Raw genomic sequence first — 24,859 nt, 5'->3', positions numbered from 1 at the left:
GGAAAAAAAGAGCTTTATAAAGGACATATTCAGTATCACTGATAGACCAGCTTTGTCTGTAGCATCCCCCTGTGTGTTTTGCTGCCTGTGCTTTGACAGACGCGGCTTTGCCCCGATCCTCGGCTGCAGTGGAGCCGCCAGCCCAGCACACGTGAGGCAGGCCCGCCTCCTGCGCCAGGCCCCGGGGCTCTGCTCGCCATAGATCATGTTAACCACCCTTAAGTCCTGCTCAAATTAAATGTTTTCATATCAGATGTGGGTTGCGGAAGATCCAGTCTGTCAGCCTGAATGTGTGTCAGGAGGAAATAAGGCAGCTTGCGCTCCGAGTCTGGCGTGCGCGCCAGGGCCTGGCAGCCGTATGCTTTTCTGCCCCGAAATCAAATGCTCAGCTCGCGGTTGCCTTGCCTGCTTAATCCTTTTAATCGCAAGGAGCGGTAAATTGGGGCACTTCATGAGGAGAATAAAGGTGCTGTCACCTTGGTGGGGGACAGCAGGGGGACAGAGGGGTCCGGGTGGAGTCGTGGTGCAAATCCTAATGGGATTTAATATGGAGAAAGAAAAGCACTTGGCTGTGGGATGAGGCTGACAGGGCTGTGGTGGGAACAGAGCCTGTGCACCCCTGTACCCATTCCCCTTACTGGTACCAGTGGTGCTGGTGCACAGCGTGACTGGGAGAGGGGTGATAAGGGAGGGAAATGGCGTCATGGGAGCAGGGACTGTGCTGGCCCCGGTCCCCTCGTTTGAGGACTTTGGCTGCGGAGCTCCTTGGAAATACATAAAGAGCAGTCCTCCGCTGGCAGGGGCTCTGCCAGAAAACCCTACTGAGAGGGTTTCCTTCTGCTTCAGCCTCCAAAGCATTTGGCAGAACAAAAGCCCCGGCCAAAAGCGTGGCGGTGCCGGGCTTTGTGGAGCCTGCGGGGGGCCCAGGCCCATGGGGCTGGGTCAGCCCCACAGCAAGGAGGGAGGTGGCTGTGACAAGTGGCCCGTGGGGCTTCGTTTTGGGTTTTGTCTTGTACAGCTCAGGCAGTTGGGACACGGCCATTGGGGGGAAGCACGTGTGACAGGTTGTTCACAGCAATCACATTTACTGCGACTCCAAATCCTCCCTCCTCAGCTGATTAACGGAGCCAGCATCTCTCTCACCATTGTGTTTTGTAATTAGGCTTTAATTTCCGTTCAGAGAGAAGCGGCAGCACAACAGACAGGAATTTACCTCGAGCCTGCTCCCTCGGTCTCCTGCACAAGGTCAGACCTTGCAGGCACCATCTGCCCCCAAACTCCCCCCTGTATTCGCCTGGGTTTGGCTCCCTCGCTGTGCCCCGCTCCTGTTGCAGGAGATGAGGGCGGCGTGGAGGGGAGGCCTTCTCCTCCTTCTCCTCAGCTCAGCCCGAATCGCCAGGACAGGCGTTAACTGGATTTAAACCCACGGGGCGAGGGAGCAGCCTGTTGTTGTACGGCCCTGTGCCTGCTTTTCGCAGAGCCTGGGTGGCCCCTGGCACTTGTAAGCCCTGTCAGGCCGCTGTGAAAGCTGCGATTTAACACGGGGAGCGAGCGAGGACAGAGGGGTCCCCGCGGCGCGGGGCCAGGAGAGCAGGGCGGTGCAGGTCCTGGCGGTTTGTGGCCTCCCTCATTTTCCCCTGCTGAAGCAGCTTTGCTGGTTATTTTTGTTGGCCACGGGAGCTTCGTGCACCTTGCCTCTGTGTGTTTGTCATGGGGCTGCCGTGCCCTGCACTGAGGGAGGACGGGGGGGGAATCAGAACAGGATCAGTCACGGTATCTGCAAGAAATAAAGAGCTGCAGGAGGGTTGCAAAACGTGCAGAAGGAATGCTTCCCTTGCTGCTGGCACGGGCAGGTACCTCTGGAATCCCTCACTTGAGGATGGAGGGGTGGCGTCTGGTGCAGTCCCACTTCACACAGAAATGCAGCTCCCAGGGGGGCGGCCGCTGGCGAGCAAACCTCCCGTGACAGCAACGGCTGCGTCCCGCTCCCCCCGGCCGCACTCCCAACAGTTGTGTTTTATCTTTGCCAGTGTTAACCGCTACAGCTCAGGATTTATGCTCATAAGTTAATGCGACCAGGGCTGATAAATCAATCAGCACGCCCAGAAATAGCGACCCGCAGCTGTTAGGAGAAGGGGTTCCCTTTCCCAGCAGCGCGCTGAGCAGGAGGGGATTTCATCTGCCCCGGCCGGATTCCAGCCGGTCTTCTGCTGTGCACAGAAAACAGTGGTTTGCTGGGGGGGTGGCCTCCAGTTTGACACCTTTATTTGGAAAAATTACTGAAATGTGCCTCACGGTGAGGCGTTTCCAAGTCCTCCAGGGATGCAGCAGTTGGCTCAGATGTGTAGAGCTGCTCACAACCAGTGCGGATGCTTTGTGCTGCTGTAGTGCCTGTGGTCCGTGACTGCCTGTCACCTGCTGGAGGTGACGGGATGTAATGGAGCTGGTAACATCACTTCTCAGGTCCCAGGTGGTTAGGACCCTCTGACCTCAAGTAACAAATGGTTATTCTAAAGCCTTTCGCAGCTGCTTGTGGATGGAGTCGCAGAGAAACCCAGGGCTGTGGTTTCCAGCTCCTCCAGCACGGCGCGGCGATGCTTTGCGTTATGGATAAGGTTACCAGAGGAATCTGGTGACTCTGTTTTTTCCACTGGACTGCTTGACTTAACCACCTGCACAGGAGCCAGATCGGTTTCTGTAAAGCCAATCAGCCTACATGGCATCATGAGAGGGGCTGTGTTTCCCCACTCCTTCTCCAGCAGGCGGTTGGGGTTGAGTGTCGAATTCAGCAGGCATGCACCATGATCAGGACTGAAGAGGACTTGGAGAGGATCAGCTGATTTGGGGCTGAATAGTCTGCAGATTATTTCCACATCTGTGTTAGCTTTGGCTTGATCCCGCAGATTTGCAACAGCTGTTGGGAAGCAGAGCAGAGATCCCCTCTTTAAATGGATGATCAAATCCTCTGAGTGTGGAGTGTGTTATTTTCTATGTCATCCTCTTCAAGACAGGAAAAACAGCTTTGAAAAGTTGCTGAGGCAGCACTCAGCTCTGCTGCCCGAGCTATCATCTGATCTTCCTGTGGTTTCAGAGCGAGTCCTAATTTGTGTTGCACATCCCACGCCTAGCCCGACATGCGGTCCTCGGAGAGGTGCGCGTCTGCGTGCGTTTGCTCAGGTACCTGCACAGCCCCTGCCTTTTTTCTCTTGGGCTCGCCTTCTCGAGCATCGCTGGCATCCTTTGTGGTGCTTGGAGAGTGGCCGGATTCCTCCCTTCCCGTGTGCCACCTTGAGAACTTGGCCGGGTGTTGAGCAGGACCTTGCCAAGCGCCGTGTGGTGACTGTACAGAGGTGCGCCCAAGCGTTGGCCTCACGTCTCGCTTGCCCCTTGCACCCCAAGCTTTGCTGATGCCTCGGCTGGTGCTGAGGAGTTCAGGTCGTGGTTGGTTTTCTTAGTACGTAACATCTCACAGTCGTTGTCATCTTTCAGCACAGCGCCATGGCCAGCTGACACCGCAGATGCAATCCTGGCATTTCCACCGAGCGGGAGCTCAGGCTCCTTTCCAGACTGCGTGAGTGAAAATCCTCGGCTTTGTGCTCCGAGGACACCTGACTGGTCGAGTAACTTACTGAGAGGTGGTCCTTTTGTTCAGAGGCTTTACCTGGAGGTTGGTTGTCTTTGTTGGAAGCTGCAGCTTGACCACAAAAGAGCGGCTTGGTGTGGCAATCCTTGAGGGAGGTATCCAGGGTTGCTTTATCCAAAAGCCCAGCTAAAGGGTCTCTTGTAAGAAGCTTGCTGGCTTTTTGTTGTCTAAGGCATCTAAATGCAGGAACAGGAGGCTCGCTCCTCAGTAGTGCCTGATGCACTTTGGAAAGCCGAGCCTGGAGGAAGGGGCCCTCGCTGCGGGACTGGTGGTGGATCTTGGCGCTCGTTCTTCGGTGCATGCGTTTCTCATTTCCAATCAGCTTTCCTAATGCACAGGAGAGTCATCGAGTCGAACTGCTCTGCCTTTAAACAGCGCATTCATGTGCTTTCTGATAGAGACATCAAAATTAATATGGTTTGTGCTTCAAGACCACGAATTTGTAATTCATGCCTTTTAGAACCGGCCTTAAAATGGCAACCCGATTCAGGTTGTCATGCAGGCAATTGCCGTGTTTGTTCACCCGTGTCGTGTGATGGTGTAAGTGACAGCCCCGGCAGTATCAGCAGCTGAGTGCCTTTCTTCAAGGGGATGATCTCTGAGAATCAGCACGGTGCTTTTTAGCAACCTGAAGTGCTCCAACCTCCTGGATCTCTGCATTGAGGCTTGGGGTGGCCTGGGATTGCTGCGTGGTGGTGTTGAGAGACATGCAATAGTCATGGCTTTTGTGCAGATGCAAGGTAAAACCTTTTATCCTCTGGTCTGCGCTGCCCCAGCCCCGTTCCTTCGAGGCAGTGAGCTGATGCTGCCTGTTTGGCTGCGATGTGTAGTCCTTGCTGGCTCCCTCAGCCAAGCTGAGCTGCTACAAGACGCCGCGGTGCCCTACGGGGAGCTGCTTTCCATATACAAAGGGCTTGGCGAAATGAAGTGAAATGTAAGCAACTATTTAAGGAGAACTATCCAATTGCTAGCTGTAATTTCCCCTTTGTTTGCAGCACCCTCGTAAGTGCTTGTGATCCTTATAAAGAGCTTTTCCCCACCCTTTAAACTTCACAGAACTGGGGTTTACCTTCTGTGGTTTGACCACACTCGGTGCAAGGGGGCTGTTTTGCATTTAGTCTGATTTTGTTCTTTTTTTCATGCCCAGGGCCGTTTGGTTTGTGAATCAGCATTATGAATGAGTTGATATGTCCCAAGAAATGTGTCTGTCAGAAACCTAATGCTGGTGGGTTGAGCACAAAACCCTGTCTTTCTCCAGGTCCTAGTAGATGGAGATCAATTGCGTCTTCCTAGATCAGTGCTAACGCTTTCCTTTAGACCCAGGAGGATTTTGAGTACACCGCATTGGAAGTAGGTGAACTCTTGTAACTCACTCAGGTGTCTTTTATAAAAAGATGTTGAAAAAAGTATTTAATATAATGCCATCGAAACTAAATGTGGGTGCAACTTATCCCCTTCACCATATCTCTGGAGAGAGTGCAGAGAGGTCAGGTTGCTTTGCCTGAACGCTGCATCCCTTTCATGAGCTCACATCCCTTGTTCCCCCAAATCATTCATATCTTAAGAAGTAGTGGGGTTGCCTCTGTTTGGAAGCTGGAGGCAGCGACCAGGGAAAGGCAGCGGTTCATTTCCTTCCCCTCGGGCACCGTGCTATGGTTTGGTTTTATTCAAGAGTTTTGATAGTTCACTGCTCAGCCAAAATGACCAGGAAACAGCAAACTCTAGCCCAGGACATGCAGCACGTGGCCGTAGCCGCATGCAGGGCTTTTGTTCGTGGCCGGCGGAGGGCCGCGGGGCGGCTGGCAGTGTGTTACGGGTGAGCTGTGCCGTGCAGCCCCCAGGCTGATGCCAGACCTATTAAGCAGCTCCCAGGAACAAAACTGGGAAGCCCCAGTTGCAGAAGAGTCGTGTTTCTGTGTTTTGGCCTTGTTTTGAGCGTGGCTGTGTCTTGGCAGGGATTGTGAAGTTTGTTTAATGAACATCGAAATGGGAGAGGAGGAAGCAGCCAGGGAAGCGTTACAAATTACTTCAGAGCAGTGGCATTAAAAGCATTTGTGCTTACCATGTCTTCTAAACAAAGACCTCAAAGTACAGAGCAGGGCTGGGAAGCATTAGCCCCATTTTACTTGCAAAGAGAGGCAGATGTGGTCGGAGGAGAAGCCCTTCACCTACGCCCCTGTGCGAGTCTGCAGCAGAATGGAAACGACGTGGTCGTGGCTCCCGGCGCTTTTCACCCAGCCTGCGGTGCAGAGGGGCAGGATGGGGCACGGCTCTGCAGGAGCTGGAAGGACAGGCTGTGCCAGGGGCCACGGAGAGACGCTTCCAAATACCCTGCTGAAGCGTCAGCTCCATCTCTTTGCTTACCTCTGACCTCTTGTCTGAAAGATGCTAATGCCCCGAGATCTTCCTGTTCGTGCTGCCAAGCTCATCTTTTTTCTCTCTTCCTGATCTGTTTTGCAGCTGAAGCTGTGGAACAAGTACAGAGTCTCCAACATTCCTTCCCTGATATTTATCGATGCTTCCACCGGGAAGGTGGTTTGCAGGAACGGCCTCCTGGTAATCCGAGATGACCCAGAAGGTAAGACCTGGAGTCCTGTGTGCCCTGGAGACACTGGCACGCGATTGCCTTGCTATTTCGGTTCATTCTGAATTGCCTTGGAGGTTTAAAAAGAAACAAAAAAAAAGAAAAAGAAAAAAAAAGGAAACAAACAACTATTGTCATACTTGACTAATCAAGGCACTGTATTATTTTCAGTGTAATATTTTCTGCATCGTTCCTGCCAGATCTTGTGTTTTGGTTTTGCTTGTTGAAGAGAACAAAGACTTCCCTCCAGGAATTTTGTCTGAAGTGCTAATGAGGAAAAAGTTAGCCTAAGTGAAACATGAAGTTTAGATTTTCCGTGATGGAGGCACATGGCTAGACAGACCGAGGGCCCAGACTTCCCGTACCTTGGGAGCCAAATCTTTCCAAAATACGGGGTGGGTGCTTATCACTGACAACAGAGCTTTGGTAGGGTAATGAATTCCCCATTATTTACAAACGAGACAGAAAAACGCCACCATTCTCAGTTTGTGAAGGTGTGTTGGGAGTTCACATTGAATCCGTCTTCTTCAAATTTGCAAAAATGTGCATCAGATGTGCAGGACGTGTGTCCTCACTCCCACATTCTGCAAGCCTGACGTTCAGCTGTTAACCTGGCCCTTCAAACGTGTGATTTCACATGACAGCCATCGTTTCTACAGGTCCCTGTGTCCAACTTCAGAAAACAGCCCAGTGACACGGGTAATTGATACGATTAAAGCCCTAAATACAGAGGAATTAGGGCTGCGGGGATGTGTCCTGCACCATCTGCTTCCCTGTTAGCGTGGAAAGGCAGCTGGTCGGGAGGCAGGGTGGGTGTGAGGCCTGGAATCGGCAAAGCAGCTTTATCTGGAAGGGGCAAACAGTCTGACTGCATTCCTGAGCACGTACCACCTTGCCCCTGTTATTAAAACAAACACCGTGGATAAGGCAAAGATGCATTATCGGGCACAGAACCAGAGCTGGCTTCATCAAGCAGAAGTCTTGGGCCAGGATGCAGGTCCCTGTGAAAAGGAGGTGGCCCTGGCTGTAATGCTGAGCTTGGGGCACGGCCCTGGTGGTGCCCAGGGAGCTGAGCAGCTCTGCATCCCCCTCGGGTGGGGATGGACCTCAGCAGGATGCCTCAGCTAGCACCCCACATATCTTTTAGAAGGCAGAATGTTTTTTTTTTAAGTGGAACTTTTTGAAACTGTAAATGCTCCGGGTGTATCTTGCTTTTTTTTTTTTTTAATTTGTTTTTGTTTTTTCAACCCCTAATCCCAACCTCCTCTAGGTCTGGAGTTCCCCTGGGGGCCAAAACCCTTCAGTGAAGTTGTTGCCGGGCCTCTGCTAAGGAACAACGGCCAGACACTAGACAGCAGCGCCCTGGAGGGCTCTCACGTTGGGGTCTACTTCTCTGCGCACTGGGTGAGTGGTTTGTGCTCTGCAGGGCAACTGCAATGACCTCAGGGCAGACTTGGAGCTCCAGGCGTCCCTTCTGCAGCCCTCAGGCAAGGTGTGCAGCCCCTGCCAAGCTCTGCAGGAGGGTGAAGACCTTGGTCCTGCCGGTGTTTAAGCAGTTAAGATGTCCTGGTCCTTCTGGGAGAAGCCAGCAGCACTGCAATTGCAGGTCACCCTCAGCTGACCCTTCAGAAGGGGAAGAATTTTTAGATTTTAAAACTGGGAGAGGTTTCCTTGGCAATTTAAGCAGTCAGTGACCTCTTACCATAAGCACCAGCCGCTTTCAAGGCTGCTTCCTGGCTCCAGTAGAGAAGAGATCGTGTCTGGCTTTCAGGGGGATGGCCTGAAACTTGTCTAGACGTGCTGGGGTGCGAGCCAGGCCCCGTGAACGAGGTGGGAGACAGCGTCCTCACGTGCGTGTTGTTTTGCAGTGCCCACCCTGCCGAAGCCTCACAAGGGTCCTGGTGGAGTCCTACCGGAAAATCAAGGAGGCGGGCCAGAAGTTTGAGATCCTCTTCGTTAGTGCAGACAGGTAATGCAGTAAGTGCAGAGCTGACTGCCCCAAGGCAACCAGTCTTGGAGGGTTTGAAATATCAGAAAAAAAAAATGCAGTGCAGACCCCTTTGTGAGGGACTGAGGGCTTTTAGTCTGGCTTTCCCCAGGTTTATGCCTCCTAGCAGCCCTCGCCTGGTGGGTTTGATGAAATGGAGCAAGGCCCTTGCTGGCCAGGTTTTTAACGAGGAAAAGGGAAAGTAGCGTGGCAGGGAGAGGGGCTGCACTCAGGATCCCCTGTGCTGTTCCCGTTGCACAGGTCAGAGGACTCCTTCAAGCAGTATTTCAGCGAGATGCCCTGGGTAGCTGTCCCGTATGCTGATGAGGCCAGACGATCGCGCCTGAATCGACTCTACGGCATACAAGGTAGGAAAGGCCCCCGCGGCTCTCCTTTCTGCTGCTTTTGTTGAATATTTGTGATGTCTCCTCTTGTTTAACTAAAACAAGAAAACAGAGCAAAGCACAGTGCCCCAGGCAGAGCTGCCTCATGTTTCTGCTCTCCACAAACTCACATTCCTACCACCTGCCAGGCAGGCTGTTAGTTGAAACAGGACTTCCATAAACAACCTAATTCTTCCTGGAAACTTGGAAGCTGTTTTTGGCTTGGATGTTTTTTGCCTAATTACTGAGTTATTTATTTTGCTTTTTCTTGAAGGTTTAAATTTCATTTTCTTGCTGTTTTATGTAATGTAAAGGCAGGCGATCATTCTCTGCAGAGGCTGAGGAAGATGGCATCTGGTTTATGTTAGTAACATGAATTACAGAAGAGCGCATGTTTGATGTAAACCATGGCTTTGCCTTTACTGTATGTGTCAGTGCCAGAATCCAGCAGCCTCGGCTGCTCGGAGGGGCAGGGGAGAGGCTTGCTCTGTCTGGGTGTTTTCAAAGTGTCCTGAATATGATAAAAGCTCCCAGCAGCCCTCCTGGGGACCAGTGCGTTGTTCACAAGCTGCACAGCAGAGACATGCGAGGTAAATAGCTGTTGAGGAAGCCTTCCATCTATACACAGAGTTTCTACCCGTGGTTCAGGGACTGGAAGATAAAGAGCTGCTGGTCTTGCTGCAGTTTGTGTGCTTCTCAAATGTTTCAGGGAAACATTGGTGAGGGGGGGCAGAGGAGCAGAGTGTTGCCAAAGGTGCCCCAGGGCCTGGGGACCCTCCTGGTGGTCCCACCCTTCTGTATTTGCCTGTGTTGCTTTTGCGAAGCCTCCTCAGCAGAAGGGTCCCAGAGTGACCAAACCCTTGAGAGTGTTTAGATCAGGTTATTCACCCATGTTGACTTAACTGGGGTAGTTCTGCTGATATGAGCTTTTGGCTGAAACCCAGTGGGCAGGGGAAATAATCCTCCTTGGAACCCCCCCCAAACCCCCCTTCTCGGGTGAGCTCAGGTGCCATCGCTGTGCTCTGTTCTCTGACCTCAAACCAAGAATAACTGTTAGGTAGCTTTAAATAGCCATCAGTTTGCTTCTTAATTACCTTCCCGTGGGGCAAAAGCTTTCCAAATCCATCTGTCTTTTTCCCGGCCCGCTCACAAACCTCTCCAGTGCCGGGTTTCGGCTGAGCTCTGCAGGACTGCTGCCAGTTTCACTGGGACTTTCTGTAAATAAGGTGTCCAGACACGGATACTTCAGCACTGAGTGTGCTGTAGTCAGGGAAACGGTGACAACAGCTTTCCCTTTAACTCCAGCCGCTGTCTCCTTAAATGTCTCTCTTTGTTGTGTGCTGACCTGAAAATGTAAATATTTGCTATTCCCCTGTGCCCTGATCCCTTCTCGCAGGCACAGCTCCCATATTACCCCTCTGGTTCTGCACGGCAGGGGTGCTTTTCCAGGGACACTGACCCTGGGATCTGGGCATGTTTGACTGCAAGCCCCGCTTCATTGTCATGATTTTCCCATGCAGTAGGAACCTCTCCACAAGGACAAAGCACAAAGCACGATGCACAGAGTCACTTTGAAACACTGAAGGGGACCGGTTCCTACCCTGTGCAGTGGGAGAGGAGGGAGAGAGGCTTGGGGGGAACCCTCGTGCTGCTTCCTGGGGCACTGGGTTGTTGTTCATCCTGCACAGGCATTGACTCCTCATCCTCTGCTGACTTAGGAGTGATGGTGGGAGCGCAGCGGCAGGCAGGTGCCTGTCCGTTTGCAGTTTGGGCTGTCGCAGCAGGCTGCCACGCTGGCCGTGTCCAGAGCTTTCTGCAAGCAGACCTAGATGGCACGGGCTCGTCTCATCACCCCTGGTGGTTATTCCACCTAAATGAAAAATCAGCTGCATGCAATCGGAGCTGCCTCTCCTCAAAGGGATGGCTCTCATGCTGCCCAACGTCCTCTAAGCCCTCTGTAACTGCACCTCTGAGTGCCCCCTGTGGAGCTGCAACTCCGTGCCAGCAGCAGCGTGTCACCTGAGAAATGTCCCAGTGACCATCCTGGTGGTTTCACACAGCGCTGGGTTTTCAGGTCGGTGTTACTGATCTCAGCTCTGCTCATCTTTGTCTGGTGCAAAGAAACAACTTCCTGCAGTTCCTCTCTGCTGTCTTTTTAATGGCCGCGCTAACTTTGTCTTTTTCCTGAATCTCCAGTAAAACTTAAAAACGCTACTGTTCACCTCCAGCATCCCTCGGTTTATTTGTTGCTGTGCTTCTGGTTTTGCTCTTCGAGTGCCTGCTTGGATTTCCCTGCTTCCTGCGAAACTTGGACAACGCCGCGCTGCTCCCCGGAGCTGCCTTTGTTCTCGGTCCTCGCGCTGCGTGTCCGTGCAGCCCTGCCTTCCCTGCTGCAGGAGCTCCCTTCCTCTGCTCAGGAGCACGTGCTTTGGGTTGTGCCTGCAGGGTGGGTTTTCCTCTCATTTTTGTAAGGCTGCCGGAGCTTTTCCGGGAGCTGGGACAACAAAAGAACTTGTCTTCCTGCACAGCGCTAAGCTGCTGAGCGGGGAAGGCAGCAGGACGGTCAGACCTCGTGTTGGTTTAGTCCTCTGTTGGCCCCTACAGCATTCAAAAACTCAGTGTAAGATGTAAGTTGAGTTATTGGCCTTTATTTGGGTTTGCTTGAATGCCTCTATTCATAACCCCAGTGCAGTCAGAGGGCTGTGCCTTACCCACCTATATTAAATTGCTGCTGGGTGCAGCACTGTCTTGAGAGAGAGCCGTTTCTTGTGTCGTGGCTGCTTGGAAATAATTCTCCATTGTGTGTGCTGCTCCTGGGCTGCGTGGTGCCCGCCGTAGGTCAAGTCCCCTTCCTCTCCCTGCGGGACAGGGAGCGGTAACAAATGCTGTGCTCAGGTGGGGATTGCCCCATGTTGTGTGTCCTAGGAGAGATTTGGGGCTCATGAAAGTTTCCTGTGGGCTCCACTGCAGCTCTGTGGGATTTGCAGTTGCTCGGGGGAACTTCAGAAACCCCTTGTTTCACCCCTGCCCTGGGCTCTGTTCCAGGCACCCGCCGGCCGCTCCACAGCCCGACTGGGAAGTCACTGCCAGGAGAGGTTTCCTGTACCGGGTTTCTGGAGCTTTCTTCTAAAGAGGTGAAAAAACAGCAATAAAACCCGGTGGTGTATTCTCTGAGCATTTTGCTCATGGCGATTTACATTGCTCAGCCAACAGACTTAATGCAGATGAGATTTCCATGTCGGATATGGGTTTTAATATATAAATAAATAAATGTGTTGCCAGGTTCAGTAACAAATCATTTGGCCCCTGTGTTTTCGTAAAACGCTAGCCCCAGGAGAGCCAAATCCATTTTCTGATGCATAAAGTCAAATGGAGCCCGTCGATGCTAATTCTCATCCAAAGCTTATACAATATTCATGGCAGAGTGTCTGATCCGCGATGCTTCTTGATGAGGAAATTCGTGAGTTAGGGCTCACGGCAATTAGCGGAGCCCCCAAAAGGCACTGAAATAACAGTGGTGGCTGTGGGTGAGGAGGGAGGGGGGAACACCAGGATTAGCAGGTGTGGATGAGGTGTTTAAGGACGGAGCCTGGGAAGGCAGGAGAGTGCTCAGCAGTGCTCGGGAAATGCTCGGCGACTATGGCAGCAGGGGCAGAAGCATTGCAGCAGCCTCAGCCTTCACCACACCGGGCCAGAAAGGAGTCCGGAACTTCGTGGAGAGCTTCTGGTGCCAGGGAAAAGGTGAAACGCATGGATCCAGCACGGCCCCCGTCTCCTAACAGAGGGAAAATCACAAAATCAGCCCCAAGTTTTCTGGTGTGTTACTGGCATTTCCCAAACACGTTAAACCGAGATGATTTATCTTAGAGTTTTGTTTTCTGGGTGAGTTTTGTATTTGCGTTTGGGAAAGGGGTAGGAGTTAAAAAAGGATAAGGATCCGAATCATGCGGGATGCTGATCGTCATGTGCTTGTCTTGGCTGCAGTGGTATTTTGTGATACTTCGTGCCTTGCAGGATAGGGCCGGTGTGAGATTTCCCAATTCCTCCCAGTCTGTTTAACCTCTCCCTGCCTTGGAGCTGTTTGGAATACCAGCAGGTAATGAATAAGCCTTTCTGTGATAGAAAATCGCTTTCTTGGCATACCCTTAGGATTTGCAAGCCCAGCCATCACGCTGCTCCTGCGCGGCTCTCGCTGCTAACCCGGCGCGCGCAGCCCCGCGCAGGGGGAGGAATGTGAGCGGCGCTGTCTGGGCTGGAATGAGGGGAATGCAGCTGCTCGCCCGGACCTGCAGGCAGGCCAGGACAGACAGACGTCCGTGTATTTCCTAGAGAAATGCCTCGAATTCAGAGGGCTCGTGAGTAACCCACTGTTGTACAAACACAGGAGCGCAGTGCTGGGAGCTGGCAGTAGCTGCAGGGGGGAGCACGCTGGTTTCTCCCGCACAGAAAACAGTTTGGTGGAGTGTTTCTAACAAATGTGGTTTTCAAAATTAATCTTCAGGCTGAGAGGTGAGGGTGAGAGGATTTGAGCTGCCTCAGTTTGCTGACTGTGATCGGGAGGCTGTTGCTGGGTGGAGGAGGTGATGCCTGATAGCGATTGGGTCGAAGACCGAGTGACGAGGATCTGACAGCAGAGCCTGGCAGTAACGCTGGCCGCTTGACCCCTGTCTCTCGGGGCCTGATATCAAATTGTCTCCCTCTTCCTTCCTTTCGGGATGTTTTTTTGTCTCCTCGGTGTTTTCCAGATGAAGTCACCAGCGTGAGCCACTCCTGTTGACTTTCAGTGCCACTCCTGCAGTCTGGGGGTGCCTGGGGCAGCCTAATGCAGGCCAGGGACAGCCGACAGCTCTGTTAATGCAAACCCAGGCATTCCATGTAAAGGCCAGGCACGTCCTGAGAGCAGCATCCCACTGAAATGCCACATTATTCATTCCCTGGAGCCGGGAGCCACGTTGTGGGGACTTGTCACAACTGTGGCTGTGCATCCTGAAAGCCTTCTCGGGGTGGTATCAGATGGGACAGCCACCAGCTGGTGTCCCCACTGCGTGGTGCCAGCCTGGCTGGCTGGCAGTAGGTGCCTTGTGCTAAATCTCACTCTCAAAGCATCCCTTTTAGGCAAACAGCTGGACCTGGGCATCCTTAGGGCACTGCTGCTGCCCGTCCTGATTTGAAAAGCGATGGTTCTGAGCAGGTCCACAGAACATCTGTTTCCCTTGAGACAAACACGGGCTTGTCGAGCAAAATCCAGCTGGTTCCAAAAATGAGCCCCATGTTTGCAAACCCCAGCCCTGTGCCGCTGCCTCGGTGTGCCCAGCTCAGCCCCTCGCCTCAGCCAGGCTCACACTGACACTTGCAGGTGTTGTTCTGCATGAAATGCTTGCCCAGGCATTGCAGAGGGGAGAACCCGGTCTGGCTGGGTGAGAGCTCCTGGAGGGAGGCAGCACAGGGCTCCTTTCAGGCAGGATTAAAAGCAGAACCGGCCCATGCTTTTGCTGTGTTTTTGTAGCACTAAAATATGTGCTTAAAACTTCCTGGAAGACCATTCTTAAGACGCCTGCTGCAGCCAGGCAGGATGAATGAACGCTACGCCCACTGCAACCAAATTGCAGTAATCCCAGGAAGAAAAAAAAATCCATTAGTGACTGCTGGGAGCCCTTCCTCTCCTCTTCTTTCCTCTTCCCACACCCACCCTGGCTGCGTTTCCAGGTGCTTGTTTTAATGCAAGGCTGTTGTGCTCAGGCACCCCCAGCCCCATCCTGCACAGTGCCAGACCCAGCAGGTCCTGGAGGATCCTGCACAGCCTCGGTATCCTTGGGAGGGCTGTGGCAGCTCTGCCTTGTCCCTCTTTGTATGGAGGGGCATATTTAACTGATTATCTGCCTTTTTTTTTTTTTTTCTTTTTTCTTTCCCAAATGAAGCAGAGTGCATGTGTTCCTCCCTCTCCCAGGGGCTGCTGTTGCAGAAGCAAGGAACCCAGGACCTCCGTCCCACAACAGATGAGTCTGGCTGTGTGCCAGCGATCTGCAGCCTGGCAGCAGTGTGTGAGGGAATCTCAGATTCCTCCATCCGTCCCCACGCTGTCCCCTGGCAGGGACATGGCACTGCCATCATCTGCGGGCTGGTGGCATGGCCAGGGAAGGCTCAGCAAAGTCTCCTGGAGTCAGAACGTATGCACACACCCTGAATCTTGCTGTTCGGGTGCACACCTACACCCATTTGTTGGATGCCTGCTTTCTGTCCAAGATCTCAGGCTCTTTTTTAGGCTAAGGGCGCAGCTCTGCGTGGTCCCTGTGCCACCTGGGGGGCTGCAGTAATGGGGTCTTCTGTGCTCTGAGCAGCTGCTGGTGCAAACATGGCTGGAACTACAATGTGCAAACCCATCAGGACGGCATTTCTCATAGCCTAGGAGCCAGCTCCAAAGTAATAAAAGGTGAAGTGGTTATCTGCAAAATGGATTTGCAGTGTGGGAGGTAGCCAGTGGCTCCGGAGCTGTCATCAGAGCAGGGCTCTCTGTTGGGGGCTCAGGGAGGGAAAGAGCAGCACAAATGACACCGGGTCTGCCTTCCCCTGCTACTAGCCACTGGCAGGCTGCAGCTCAGGGGTTGTAGAGCTGGGGTGAGGTCTGCGTCTTTGTGTTTAATAGCCCGTGGTGGTTGTTTTTCTCCCGAGAAACGTTTTAACCTGTGTATGTGTTACAGAAGTGCCTCCCTGCCAGCTGTGCCTGGGAGCTGGTGGCAGCCTTGGGCACTTTGCTCGCTGGCTTTGCCATGCTGGTTGGCAACCTTGTGCTGCCAGGGCACCGGGGCTCTATCCACAGCAAAATTCCCTTTCCATGAGCCCCGTACCATGGGTTCTGCGTCCCCTTTTGTCAGGCTGGGGTCAGCCGTGCCAGCAGAGCCTGGTGGTGCTCCCTGGTTTTGTTCCTGCTCAGCGTGGTGCTTCCTCGCAGCCTGAGGACTGGTGTCGGAAGGGGTGCAGTCGGTAACTGTAGCCTCTGTGTCTGCCTCGCCACGTGCAGTTCGGCGTCCCAGCCATGTAACATCCGTGGCTGGGCAGACACATCTGTGTGCTGTGAAAAGGTCCAGGCAATTATGTCTGAGGGTCGGAAGGGGTGTGGGGGGGTCACAAAGGAGTTCCCAGCTGCTCAGACGTGGGGGTTTCTGCTGGGAGCAAACACGCCCTGCTTCCTGGCCGCCGCTGCGTGCAGTCTGCCCTGCAAGAAGGTTTGTGTGTGTTGCTGTGAGTTTTGTGTCTCAAAGCTGGGGTTATCCAGCTCTGCCGTGCATGTGGGAGCTTTCTGCCTGGTGCTTCTGGGCAGGGTCAGCACGGTCTGTATGCGGGGACATCGGCGTCAGGCAGCGGTGACCTCTCCCTGCACTTGGACAGGGCAGGTGATGCCAGAGGCTGCCTCCCGGCTTCCTGCTCTGCCTCCTCAGTTCCAGAGTTCTTCTCGGACAGAAACAGGATCCCAGGACCCTGCTTCCCACCCCGTGGGCTGTGATGGCAGCACCCTCTCATTCCCATATTACTGTTTTGGCACTAACCCCGTGTTTTCCTCCCATCACAGGCATCCCGACGCTCATCGTGCTGGACTCCCAGGGCGAGGTGATCACGCGGCAGGGCCGGGTGGAGGTGCTGAACGACGTCGAGTGCCGGGAGTTCCCCTGGCACCCCAAGCCCGTGCTGGAGCTGACGGACTCCAACGCTGTGCAGCTGAATGAGGGGCCCTGCCTTGTTCTCTTCGTAGGTACGGAGCAAAGTCCTGACGGGGAAGGGTCTGGGTGACCTGGGGGCTTGACAGCTCGCTGTGTCCCCTCCAGGGACTCAGGAGGGAGACGTTCCTAGAGCCTGGCCTGTAAGAGATGCAGCTCACAGGGATTTGCTGGAACCATGCTCATGGCACAGCCTCGTGTCCGTAATTCTCCTGCAGCTCCAGCCTGCAGTGTTGAGGGATGTGGTGGAGCAGCAATTTGCAGCGGAGAGGAGCTGTTACAGAAGATGCTTCGGTGGTGGCTGTGGTGGGATCGCTAAGCAGTGCTGTAGAGCGCTGGAAATACGCTGGTGGTGGTCAGGATGAGGAGGGCCTTTCCTGGAGCTGAGACCTCAGGCTGGGGGGATGTTTCGGAGGAGGCAGGGGATGGGCTGGGAGGTGCCTCCAGGAGGGACTGCAGCTCTGTGCTGGAAACCACAGCTCAGAACTCGAATCCCTGGGCTGAGCAAGGCCGTGGCAGAGGGCGGCATGCTGGCTCTGCTGCTTCTTTGGGTATCCCCTCTCTGTGGGGAGCTGGCTGCAGGACAGAGCAGGCTTCCCCCTTGAAAGCTGGTGTCCCTCTGCCACTGCTAACCCACCCATGAAGCTCAGCCGTGGTTGGAAGTGGGCCTAGAGCTCATCTGGAGCACAGCTGGGCTGTCCCGGCCCCTTCCCTCCAGCAGCAGCTGGTGAAATCCCGCCAGCGCTTTGGCTTTGATGGCGTGTGCTCCAGGCAGAGCGGCCCGGCCAGCAAGGGAGCTCCGGGCGCTCAACAAGAAGCTGCAATTTCCCTGATTTTTAGAGCGTATCTGTCCCTGGAACGCTGTGCAGAGTGCGCTGGGGTTTGCTGCAGAGCCTGCATCCCCCTGAGCCTGCCCACCGGGATGCGGGGGCTGCTGGGACACGGGCAGGGCTTGTCCTGCTTCCTCACACACCCTTTGTTAGCAAAAAAAACCCTTTTTCTGCAGCGTTTATAACGTGGCTCTTACTCTTTCCCATCTTCCCTTTCAGATTTCCTTTTGACCCTGATTATTTATTCAGTAGAACCCAGCAGGGGATGCGAGCGCAGAGCCAAAAATACTCTCCTCAAGCTGGGAGGACTGGCTCGCCACGCTGAGTGTGATTGATGGGGGCTGCAGGCCTCTGGAAGGGAGGGGTTATTTTCAGCTTGCTCTGAGCGAAGTTTTTCTATCACCTTTCTGCAAACAGCTTGTTGGGAGAGGGCTCTAGAGTAGCTCTCGCTCGGCTCTGAGAGGATGCTCAGCCTTGGTGGAAGCTGCTGTGCTCGGGCAGACAGAGCTGGTGCAGCACCAAGGCACTGGAGACGTGGGGCTGGAGGCTCCATTTGGAGCTCACTCCTTTGTGCCAGTTTTCTACCTGAGCTTTAAGGCCGTAAGCCCGAGGTCAGATGGTGCCTGGGTAGCCCGGACCCAGCTTTTGCAGGCAGCAGCACCCCCAGCAGCCCAAAGCCCTGGGGAGGGAGCTGGGATGCGCCGAGCGCAGCGCGTGTGAGGTCGGGGCTGTGTCAGCAGGCTCGGCGAGCATCGGGCAGGAATAAATCACCAGCGATGTGCGTCCGCCGCGGGACAGTTTGGGGCTAGGTTAGCCAGAACGCTGAGAGCTGGCCTGGAGTGCAGCCAGCAGCATTTGTTAGCAGAAAAATCAATCACTGCATAAAGCCCACGGTTCCGAGCATTTATCACTGTCACCCACGCAGGACAGACCCCAGGAGGCAGTGGGCGGCGTCCTCGGCATCCCCTTCTCCAGGGAGGGAAGCTCAGGCAGAGCTCTGCTGGTGGGCAGCGCCTGCCGGCTGGATCCATCGAGGCCCACACAAGCTGCACGCTGCCAGGGGACTGGGAGCCCTTTCCTTGCTTTTTATTATTATTTTTATATTTTTTTTTTAATGCTCAAAGTTGTCCCCAAATTGAAATCGTTTCATCTAGGTGCTGTTCAAGGACGCTGTCTCTCCTCTTCCCGACTCGGTATTTGAACTTCAGTGGTGGCTGGCGTTTGATTGATGTTTCCATCTCTTTCTACTCTACCTCTGTCAAATCAAAGCTGCCTTCACAGAGCTGCTGCCGTGGAAGCTCAAGCAGCAAAGCCGCCGAGCAGCCGTCCCAAGGTGGAGAGATGGTGGGTGGCGGGCAGGGGTGGCAGGCAGCCTCAGATCAGCTCGTTCGTTTGGTCTTCAAAACATCCCAATGCTTTTCAAGCTGCGGCCCAGCTTCTTTATTTTTATTTTTGCGCCTGTTTGTCCCTGTGCTTCACCAGCAGCAGCACCAGGGGAGCGAGCGGTAAAATATTTGGGAGCAGGAGCTGCTCCTCTGTGACATGTTGCCCTGTCTCACATGAAAAGTGCGTTTCAGCGGCTCCCTAATTGCTACACAGCCGCTTGGCTTTGAAGTTGGCGTTACGCATTCGGGCTCCTGTTTCCTCTGTGGTGCTGCTTGGGATGGAGCTGCCTGCGCCCCGGCCTGTTCGCATCCGTTTGATCCTAACCTCCTCTTTGTGTCCTCTCTTTTGTTTCGTCTCCCCACGGCTGTGCCCTGCAGATTCGGAGGACGACGGAGAGTCGGAGGCAGCAAAACAACTGATCCAGCCCATAGCCGAAAAAATCATTGCCAAGTACAAAGCCAAAGACGAGGAGGCACCGTTGCTCTTCTTTGTGGCGGGCGAGGTAAGTGGCAGGAGAGAGTGAGAGCTCCCTGCAAGCACGGGGCTGCGTCCTGCCCCGCCGGGACACATGGGGCAAACTCTGGCAGTTGTGCTGCTGAGCCAGGCCTCTTGGTAGCTGCTCGGCTGGAGTCTTGCTGTGCTTCCTGCCAGGTCCGAGCTGGGTTGGGTGGTGGTGTCCCTGCTCTCCAGGTGGGTAAACTGAGGCACGGAGCCACTGCCACCAGCCGGGGACGTGGAACAAAGCTGGAGCTGAGTCCTGGCTCAGTCCCCGTGCAGCCTGTGCTGGACTAAAGCAGCTGAGGGGCTCTTCCCCAGGTTTTGCTGTGGATCACCCTCAGCACTTTGACTCCTGCACTTGTTCAGAGGCAGAAAAGCCTCAACACCATCAGGGACAGGCAGGGACAGGCCCTGGGAGGCAGGAAGGAGCAGCGAGCTCCCACGCTGCAGCTCCCAGCCCCGTGTGGCCGCTTCAAATACTGGGCTCCGTGTGCCGGCTGTGCGGGCAGGAAACCTGGCTGGGCTCTGCCTCCAGTCCGTGCTGGCGGTCAGGTTGGTCCCGCCGTGCTTCCCTCCTCGCTGCCGTGCTGCTGCTTTTCTTGCCACCCCGAGCAGCGGGAAGGGACCGGCACTCCAGCCTCTTCCCTAATGGGTTGGCAGCTGCCCAAAGTCAGCGCGGCGGTGCCAGCGTGAGCCGGCGGCGTGGGCTCTGCCGGGAGCTGGGCCAGGCTCATCCCGGGCTGCCTGGAGGGGGAGAGGCTGCCAGGGCAGAGCCCTCCCGGGTTGCTGGAGAGGGGTTTCCTCATCCCGGCTGGCCGGTGAGGAGGAGGAGGGACCTCGGGGTGCACTCGCCTGGCTGATGGGGTGGCCCCTGGGTGTGGGGGAGCCTGGCCCGTGGCGGGTTTGGGCATCCTGCAGCGTGCTGGTGCCCGCCTGCTGCCAGCGGAGGACGGGCTGCAGCAGGAGGCAGCCCCCATCCCGTGGGGTGGGCTGGTTTCTGTGCCTGATACCAGACAAAACTGCCTGTGGGGACAGCCAGGGGCTGCCCAGAGAGCAGAACTGCAGGCCCTGGGGCTTGGCTGCCCTGGTGCTGGGTGTTTTGTGGCAGTGCTCCCTCCTCTCAGGCCTGTCCCCGTGTGGAACGAGGAGTGTGCTGAGCCACCACGCTGCTGGGTTGGTGGCCACGATGTGCGTGTATCGATGTGCGGGTCTGCCGTTGGTCTTCAGGGGAACGGGATGCTCTTGTCTCCCGTGCAGCCCTTTGCCCTGCTGCAGCCTTGAGCGCTCGAAAGGCTTTGTGCAAGGCTCTAGAAAGCTCCTGGCTCCCCTCCTGCGGCGCCCAGGCAGGTGGGAGCCGCTGAGCTGCTGTGCGCCTGCTCACCCGCCGCGCACGGCCGGCCTCCGCTCACGTCACCGCCGCAGTGCGAGCGCTCCCCGCAGCCACCCGGCGCACAAAGGGGCTGCGACGCCGCACCCAGGCTCCCCCCGCGAGGTGAGCCCCCACCACTGCTGCCCGCAGCCCCTTTGGCCCCCTCCACTCGGGTGTTCCCGCTCCCGTGACGGGTCTCCGAGCATCCCGGCTCGGCCCCGTGCCCCTGAATAAGCCCCTTGTTGGGAATGCTGCTTTGGGAGGGTCCGGGACCTGCCCCCCCCCCACCCCCAAGAGCCTGTGAAGCGTTTTCCTCCCGCTCGCCGGCTGCAGCTGAAACATTGCTGCTATTCATGCGGCTCCCGACGTCCCTGCGGCAGCGGGGACGAAGAATGGGGAGCATCCGGCACGTCCCATTCATCCGTCACCTCAATAGCCCTGGCTGCTGGCCCCGGGTCTCCGCCGGCCCCAGCGCACAAAGCAGCCCGGCCACGGCCGGAGCAGGCGCCTCCCATTCCTCTCCCGGCGCCTTCTGGGCCGGTTTTGCATTGATTAAAACATTTCAGTTGCTTTGCAGCGATCAAATCAAGGGCGAGGCGTCCCAACACCTCGGCTCCGGGCTGGCCCCAGAGGTGGGAAGCATTCGGGGGCGGCCGAGTGCCCCAGCACCGAGGTCCCAGGCCCGGCCCCGCTCTCCCTTCCCCGCCACGTGGTCCTGCGCCAGAAACCCCTGCAGTAGAAGGGGAGGCGCGATAGGAACCACCCTGCCGGCCACCGCCTCGCGCTGCAGAGCCACCAGCTGCCTCTGGATTCGTTTTATTTCCATCGCTGCTGTTGGAAAACAGCTCGGAAAAATGCCCGGTTCCGAATGCCACGTGTTGTGGGGTCGACCCCATTCCTCTGCCGCGGTCAGTGTCAGCTGCAGGAGATGAATCACCCCAGCGCTGGTGATTGAATTCCACAGCCCCGGCGGTGACAAATGAGTTTTTTCCCTTTGTTGAGAGCTGCAATTCGTGTGGCTGCAGTGAAGGCAGCCGGTGCTGAGTGCATTGCTCAGGTGTGCTCCGTCCTTTGTACCCTCAGACCTCATGGGTCTGCTTTTGGAGTCCCGCAGTTGGCTCAAACCCAGCATTTTTGTTCCCGTTTCCTGATTTGCCCCATGTGCACGCTCGAGGCCCTGTGCGGGCTGCTGGGAGGGGTGAGGCAGGGGCCGTGGTGGCCCCCAGCTCCTCTGGAGTCGGGGTCTGGCAGCCAGCTGGGGGCTGAGGGTGAGGGGGTGCCTGAAGGAGGGGAGGAAAGGGGCCAGGGAGGGGTGAGAAACAGCGCTGGGCGATTGTGGGTTCATTTTCTGGGCAGTGGCAGGGATCAGTGTGGCTGAGGGGACCGGTGCCTCTCCGCTGATGGCTCCTCTCTGCCTCTCGTTTTGGCCTCCAGGACGACATGACCGACTCCCTGCGGGATTACACCAACCTGCCCGAGGCCGCGCCGCTGCTCACCATCCTGGACATGTCGGCCAGGGCCAAGTACGTGATGGATGTGGAGGAGATCACGCCGGAGATCGTGGAAGCCTTCGTCAGCGACTTTCTAGCAGACAAGCTAAAACCCGAGCCCATCTAAGGGGGGTTCTGCGCCCACAGACGTTATTTAAAACTAGGTCTCTCTTCTGCCGCTCATGGATTCTCCAGCGTGTTCTCACGCCCGACCCAGTATCCAACCTTCTTGTGGTGCCTTGTTCTACGCAGTGAATCCTTCTCCTAAGCAAACTCCTTGAGATGCACTTTCAGCAGGGAGTCGTTGGCGTTTGGAGACTTCGCTTGTGCTTCATGGCGATATATTCTCTAATAACCAGGCCAGAACTGTTACCGTATCCTTATTTTATACACGGCACTAGCTAGCAGGCAAATCTTTTTTTGCATGGTGTTCTTCCCAACATATGCATCAGGCAGTGGATGGGGTTCTCGGGGCTCTTTTTTTCTCCTTCTCCCACTTCTTTCCTTTCCTACGATCTCTGCTGACTAAATTACTTTAAGGAAGCAATAAGGAAATTGTCCCTCGCCCCCCTTTTCCTTCCCGCTCAAGTAAAGGTGCCCTGACGAGGCCAAGACAAAGTCTTAACTGCTGACAACCTCTGAAAGACCGCAGCGCAGCCGAGCTTTTCCTCCTTGGGGTGAGAACCTCCTGGGTAGCTTTCCCACTCCCACCCCGCACACCGACAGCCTTACGAAGCGTTGGCCACGCGCGTCAGGGGGAGTCCACCCCTCCGTGGCACACGGATGTCCCCCTCCTGCCCTGGGCCAGGAGGAGGAACCCCACCAGGCTGCCCTTGCCTCCCCGTGGTCTCCCCTTTGTGCTCTCCCTGTCCCCTCTCCCTCTCGCTCCTTCTCTCTGGTATGAATTGTCCGCCCTTCTATGTTAGTCGATTGAGCTGTTTTTTCGTAGGCGTGTCCCAAACCTGACATTAATGGTGCTGTTCTTTAAAAAAAGAAAAAGAAAAAAAAAAGAAGAAGAAAAAGTAAGAAAAAACACCAAAAAAAAAATCCTTCCCCAGTCCCTAGCAGCACAGCCCCTGAAAAGTGACATTGTAAAAACTGTACATGGTGATTGGAACTTTGTAATAAAACTGAGCTAATAACCGAGACCTCCGAGGTGCCGACTGCCGCGTCCTGCTGTGGGGGTGAGGGCGGGGTGCCCAGCACAAGGGACCTGCCCTTCGCTCGAGGCCGCTGCCTCCTCCGTGTCCCCATGAGCCGCTGTTCCGGAGGCACGGGGAGGGGGGTGCAGCCTCCTGGCCCCCCAGGACCGCTCCCCTCGGTGTCCCGCGGCAGGGCGGTGTCCCGGAGCTGTGCTGAATGGTGGCCGTTGTGCGAGCCGTGCGTTTCCCTTCAGCTCGTTTGTCAGCAGTGGCAGGCCCGCAGCCTCTGCCCTTTTATCGCCCATAGAGCACGACCCGCCCCGGCAGGAGCTGGGGAAGGCAGGCGGTGCGGAAGGGCAGGGATCGGATAAACCGTGCTGTGTGCTGCGTGTTTCAGGTTCTTGCGTTTGGTGATGAACTCGTGGGCGCTCGGGAAGCAGCAGCCCCTGGTGGCGCAGGGAGAGCTCAGGGAGGCCGCATGGGGCCGAGCTATGGGCAGGAGCCGGGGTGAGCGCAACGGCAACAGCGGGGCCGAGCTGGGAGTGCAGCATGGCTCCCATGGCAGGCTGATGGGATGAATTAACTTGAATTGCCCCACCTGTTGGTGGGGATTTTTGAGGAACGCCGTCCATGTTGGGGTTAAGGGAGCGTGCAGAGCAGTTTCTGCCTTGCGCTGTGCACAGCAGCGCCGCGGGCTGCTGCTGCTCTGCGGGCAATCTCGGTGTGTTTGTGGGTTGAGGCTTGCAGCAGCACCGCGCTGTCTGCACTGTTTGGTCACATGGCAGCAGCTGATTTATATTTTTTTTGGACAGGGAGCACCCAGCCCATGCTCACTCCCCTCTGGACATTGTGGTTGGGGCTCCCGGAGAGGCTGTGAGCGCAGATGGGCAGCGCCGCCGCAGCCACTCTGGTAGCTGCTGGAGCGAAGCAGCAATTTTCCGCCTGAGAACTGGGTCATCTGGGGTCAGTTTGATGGGAAGAGAACTGGAACTGGTCTCTGGAGATGAAATTGGTGGGCTGGAGCAGTTTCAGTCTGGAGCTAATGCCTGCTCAGCCCCTCAGCTACCAGGGTTTGGGCTTGAGGAGGCTGAATCTCGGCAGGTCTCTCGAGCAGCTGCCATCGATGATTTCAGCGTGGTAACGGGAAACTGGAGCCAGCAGAGCCAGCTCATTGTGCAGCTCACAGCCAGTGCAGAGGCTTTTCTCAATGCACAGCAGGACAGGCGGCAGCCAGCGCTGCCACAGGAGCCATCCATCGGCGCGCAGCTGTCAGCGGAGCTGAGCATTGTGCAGCCCAGGGGGAGACCCCCTCCTGCACCCGTGAGGGGGGGTCACAGGGGCTCCTTCCCAGCACCCCGACCCTCGTTCCCCTCCAAGGGACGCTCACAGCAGTGCCCGCAGCTCCCCCTTCCCACCCTTCCCGTCCCTCATTCATAATTCATCCACGCTGAGGCCCAGCTGCGGAGCACAGGCGGCTGCGTGGGGCCAGACACTGCCACCTCCCGGCAGTAGCACCAGTGCTGGAGCTAAGATACTCTGTGGCTCGGTGCGTGGCTCCTGGCACCAGTTAGGGCACGGGCTTTGGGTAAGTATGGGCAGGATCTGCTCTGGCGGCCGCCACGCAGCCTTCCTGACCCCAAAACAGCAGCTGCAGCCAGCCCTGCTGCCCCCCGACAAGCAGCGGAGCAGCGGTGGGCACGGTGCAGAGGTGGTGAGAGGAGCAGCATCCCGGCACTGATGGAGATGTGTGGGGCTGGTGGGAGCGCAGCTCTAACCCCTCTGCCACCCTGGGGAGGCACAGGGCAAGCTCTCATCCTGCTCTCAGCACACAGAGA

General features: G+C 55.9%; 1 protein-coding gene across 4 annotated transcripts in view; it reads left to right on the top strand.

The window, feature by feature from the left end:
- Nucleotides 1–23,030, top strand: part of NXN (nucleoredoxin) — a 51,726-nt gene extending 28,696 nt beyond the window's left edge. For all 4 annotated transcript variants that reach the window (XM_038165670.2, XM_038165673.2, XM_038165672.2 and 1 more), the window contains 7 exons: nt 6,104–6,221; nt 7,498–7,631; nt 8,096–8,196; nt 8,476–8,582; nt 16,165–16,344; nt 18,903–19,027; nt 21,827–23,030. In XM_038165670.2, the coding sequence (XP_038021598.1) occupies nt 6,104–6,221; nt 7,498–7,631; nt 8,096–8,196; nt 8,476–8,582; nt 16,165–16,344; nt 18,903–19,027; nt 21,827–22,009 (948 nt within the window). In that variant the 3' untranslated portion in view covers nt 22,010–23,030. The remainder of the gene's footprint in view (nt 1–6,103; nt 6,222–7,497; nt 7,632–8,095; nt 8,197–8,475; nt 8,583–16,164; nt 16,345–18,902; nt 19,028–21,826) is intronic.
- The last annotated feature ends 1,829 nt before the right edge of the window (nt 23,031–24,859 follow it).

Source organism: Anas platyrhynchos, chromosome 20 (genome assembly GCF_047663525.1).
Source record: "Anas platyrhynchos isolate ZD024472 breed Pekin duck chromosome 20, IASCAAS_PekinDuck_T2T, whole genome shotgun sequence".
NCBI lineage: Eukaryota > Metazoa > Chordata > Aves > Anseriformes > Anatidae > Anas > Anas platyrhynchos.
Note: the sequence above shows the minus strand (reverse complement) of the source record. Positions and strands in the feature narration are given on the sequence as shown.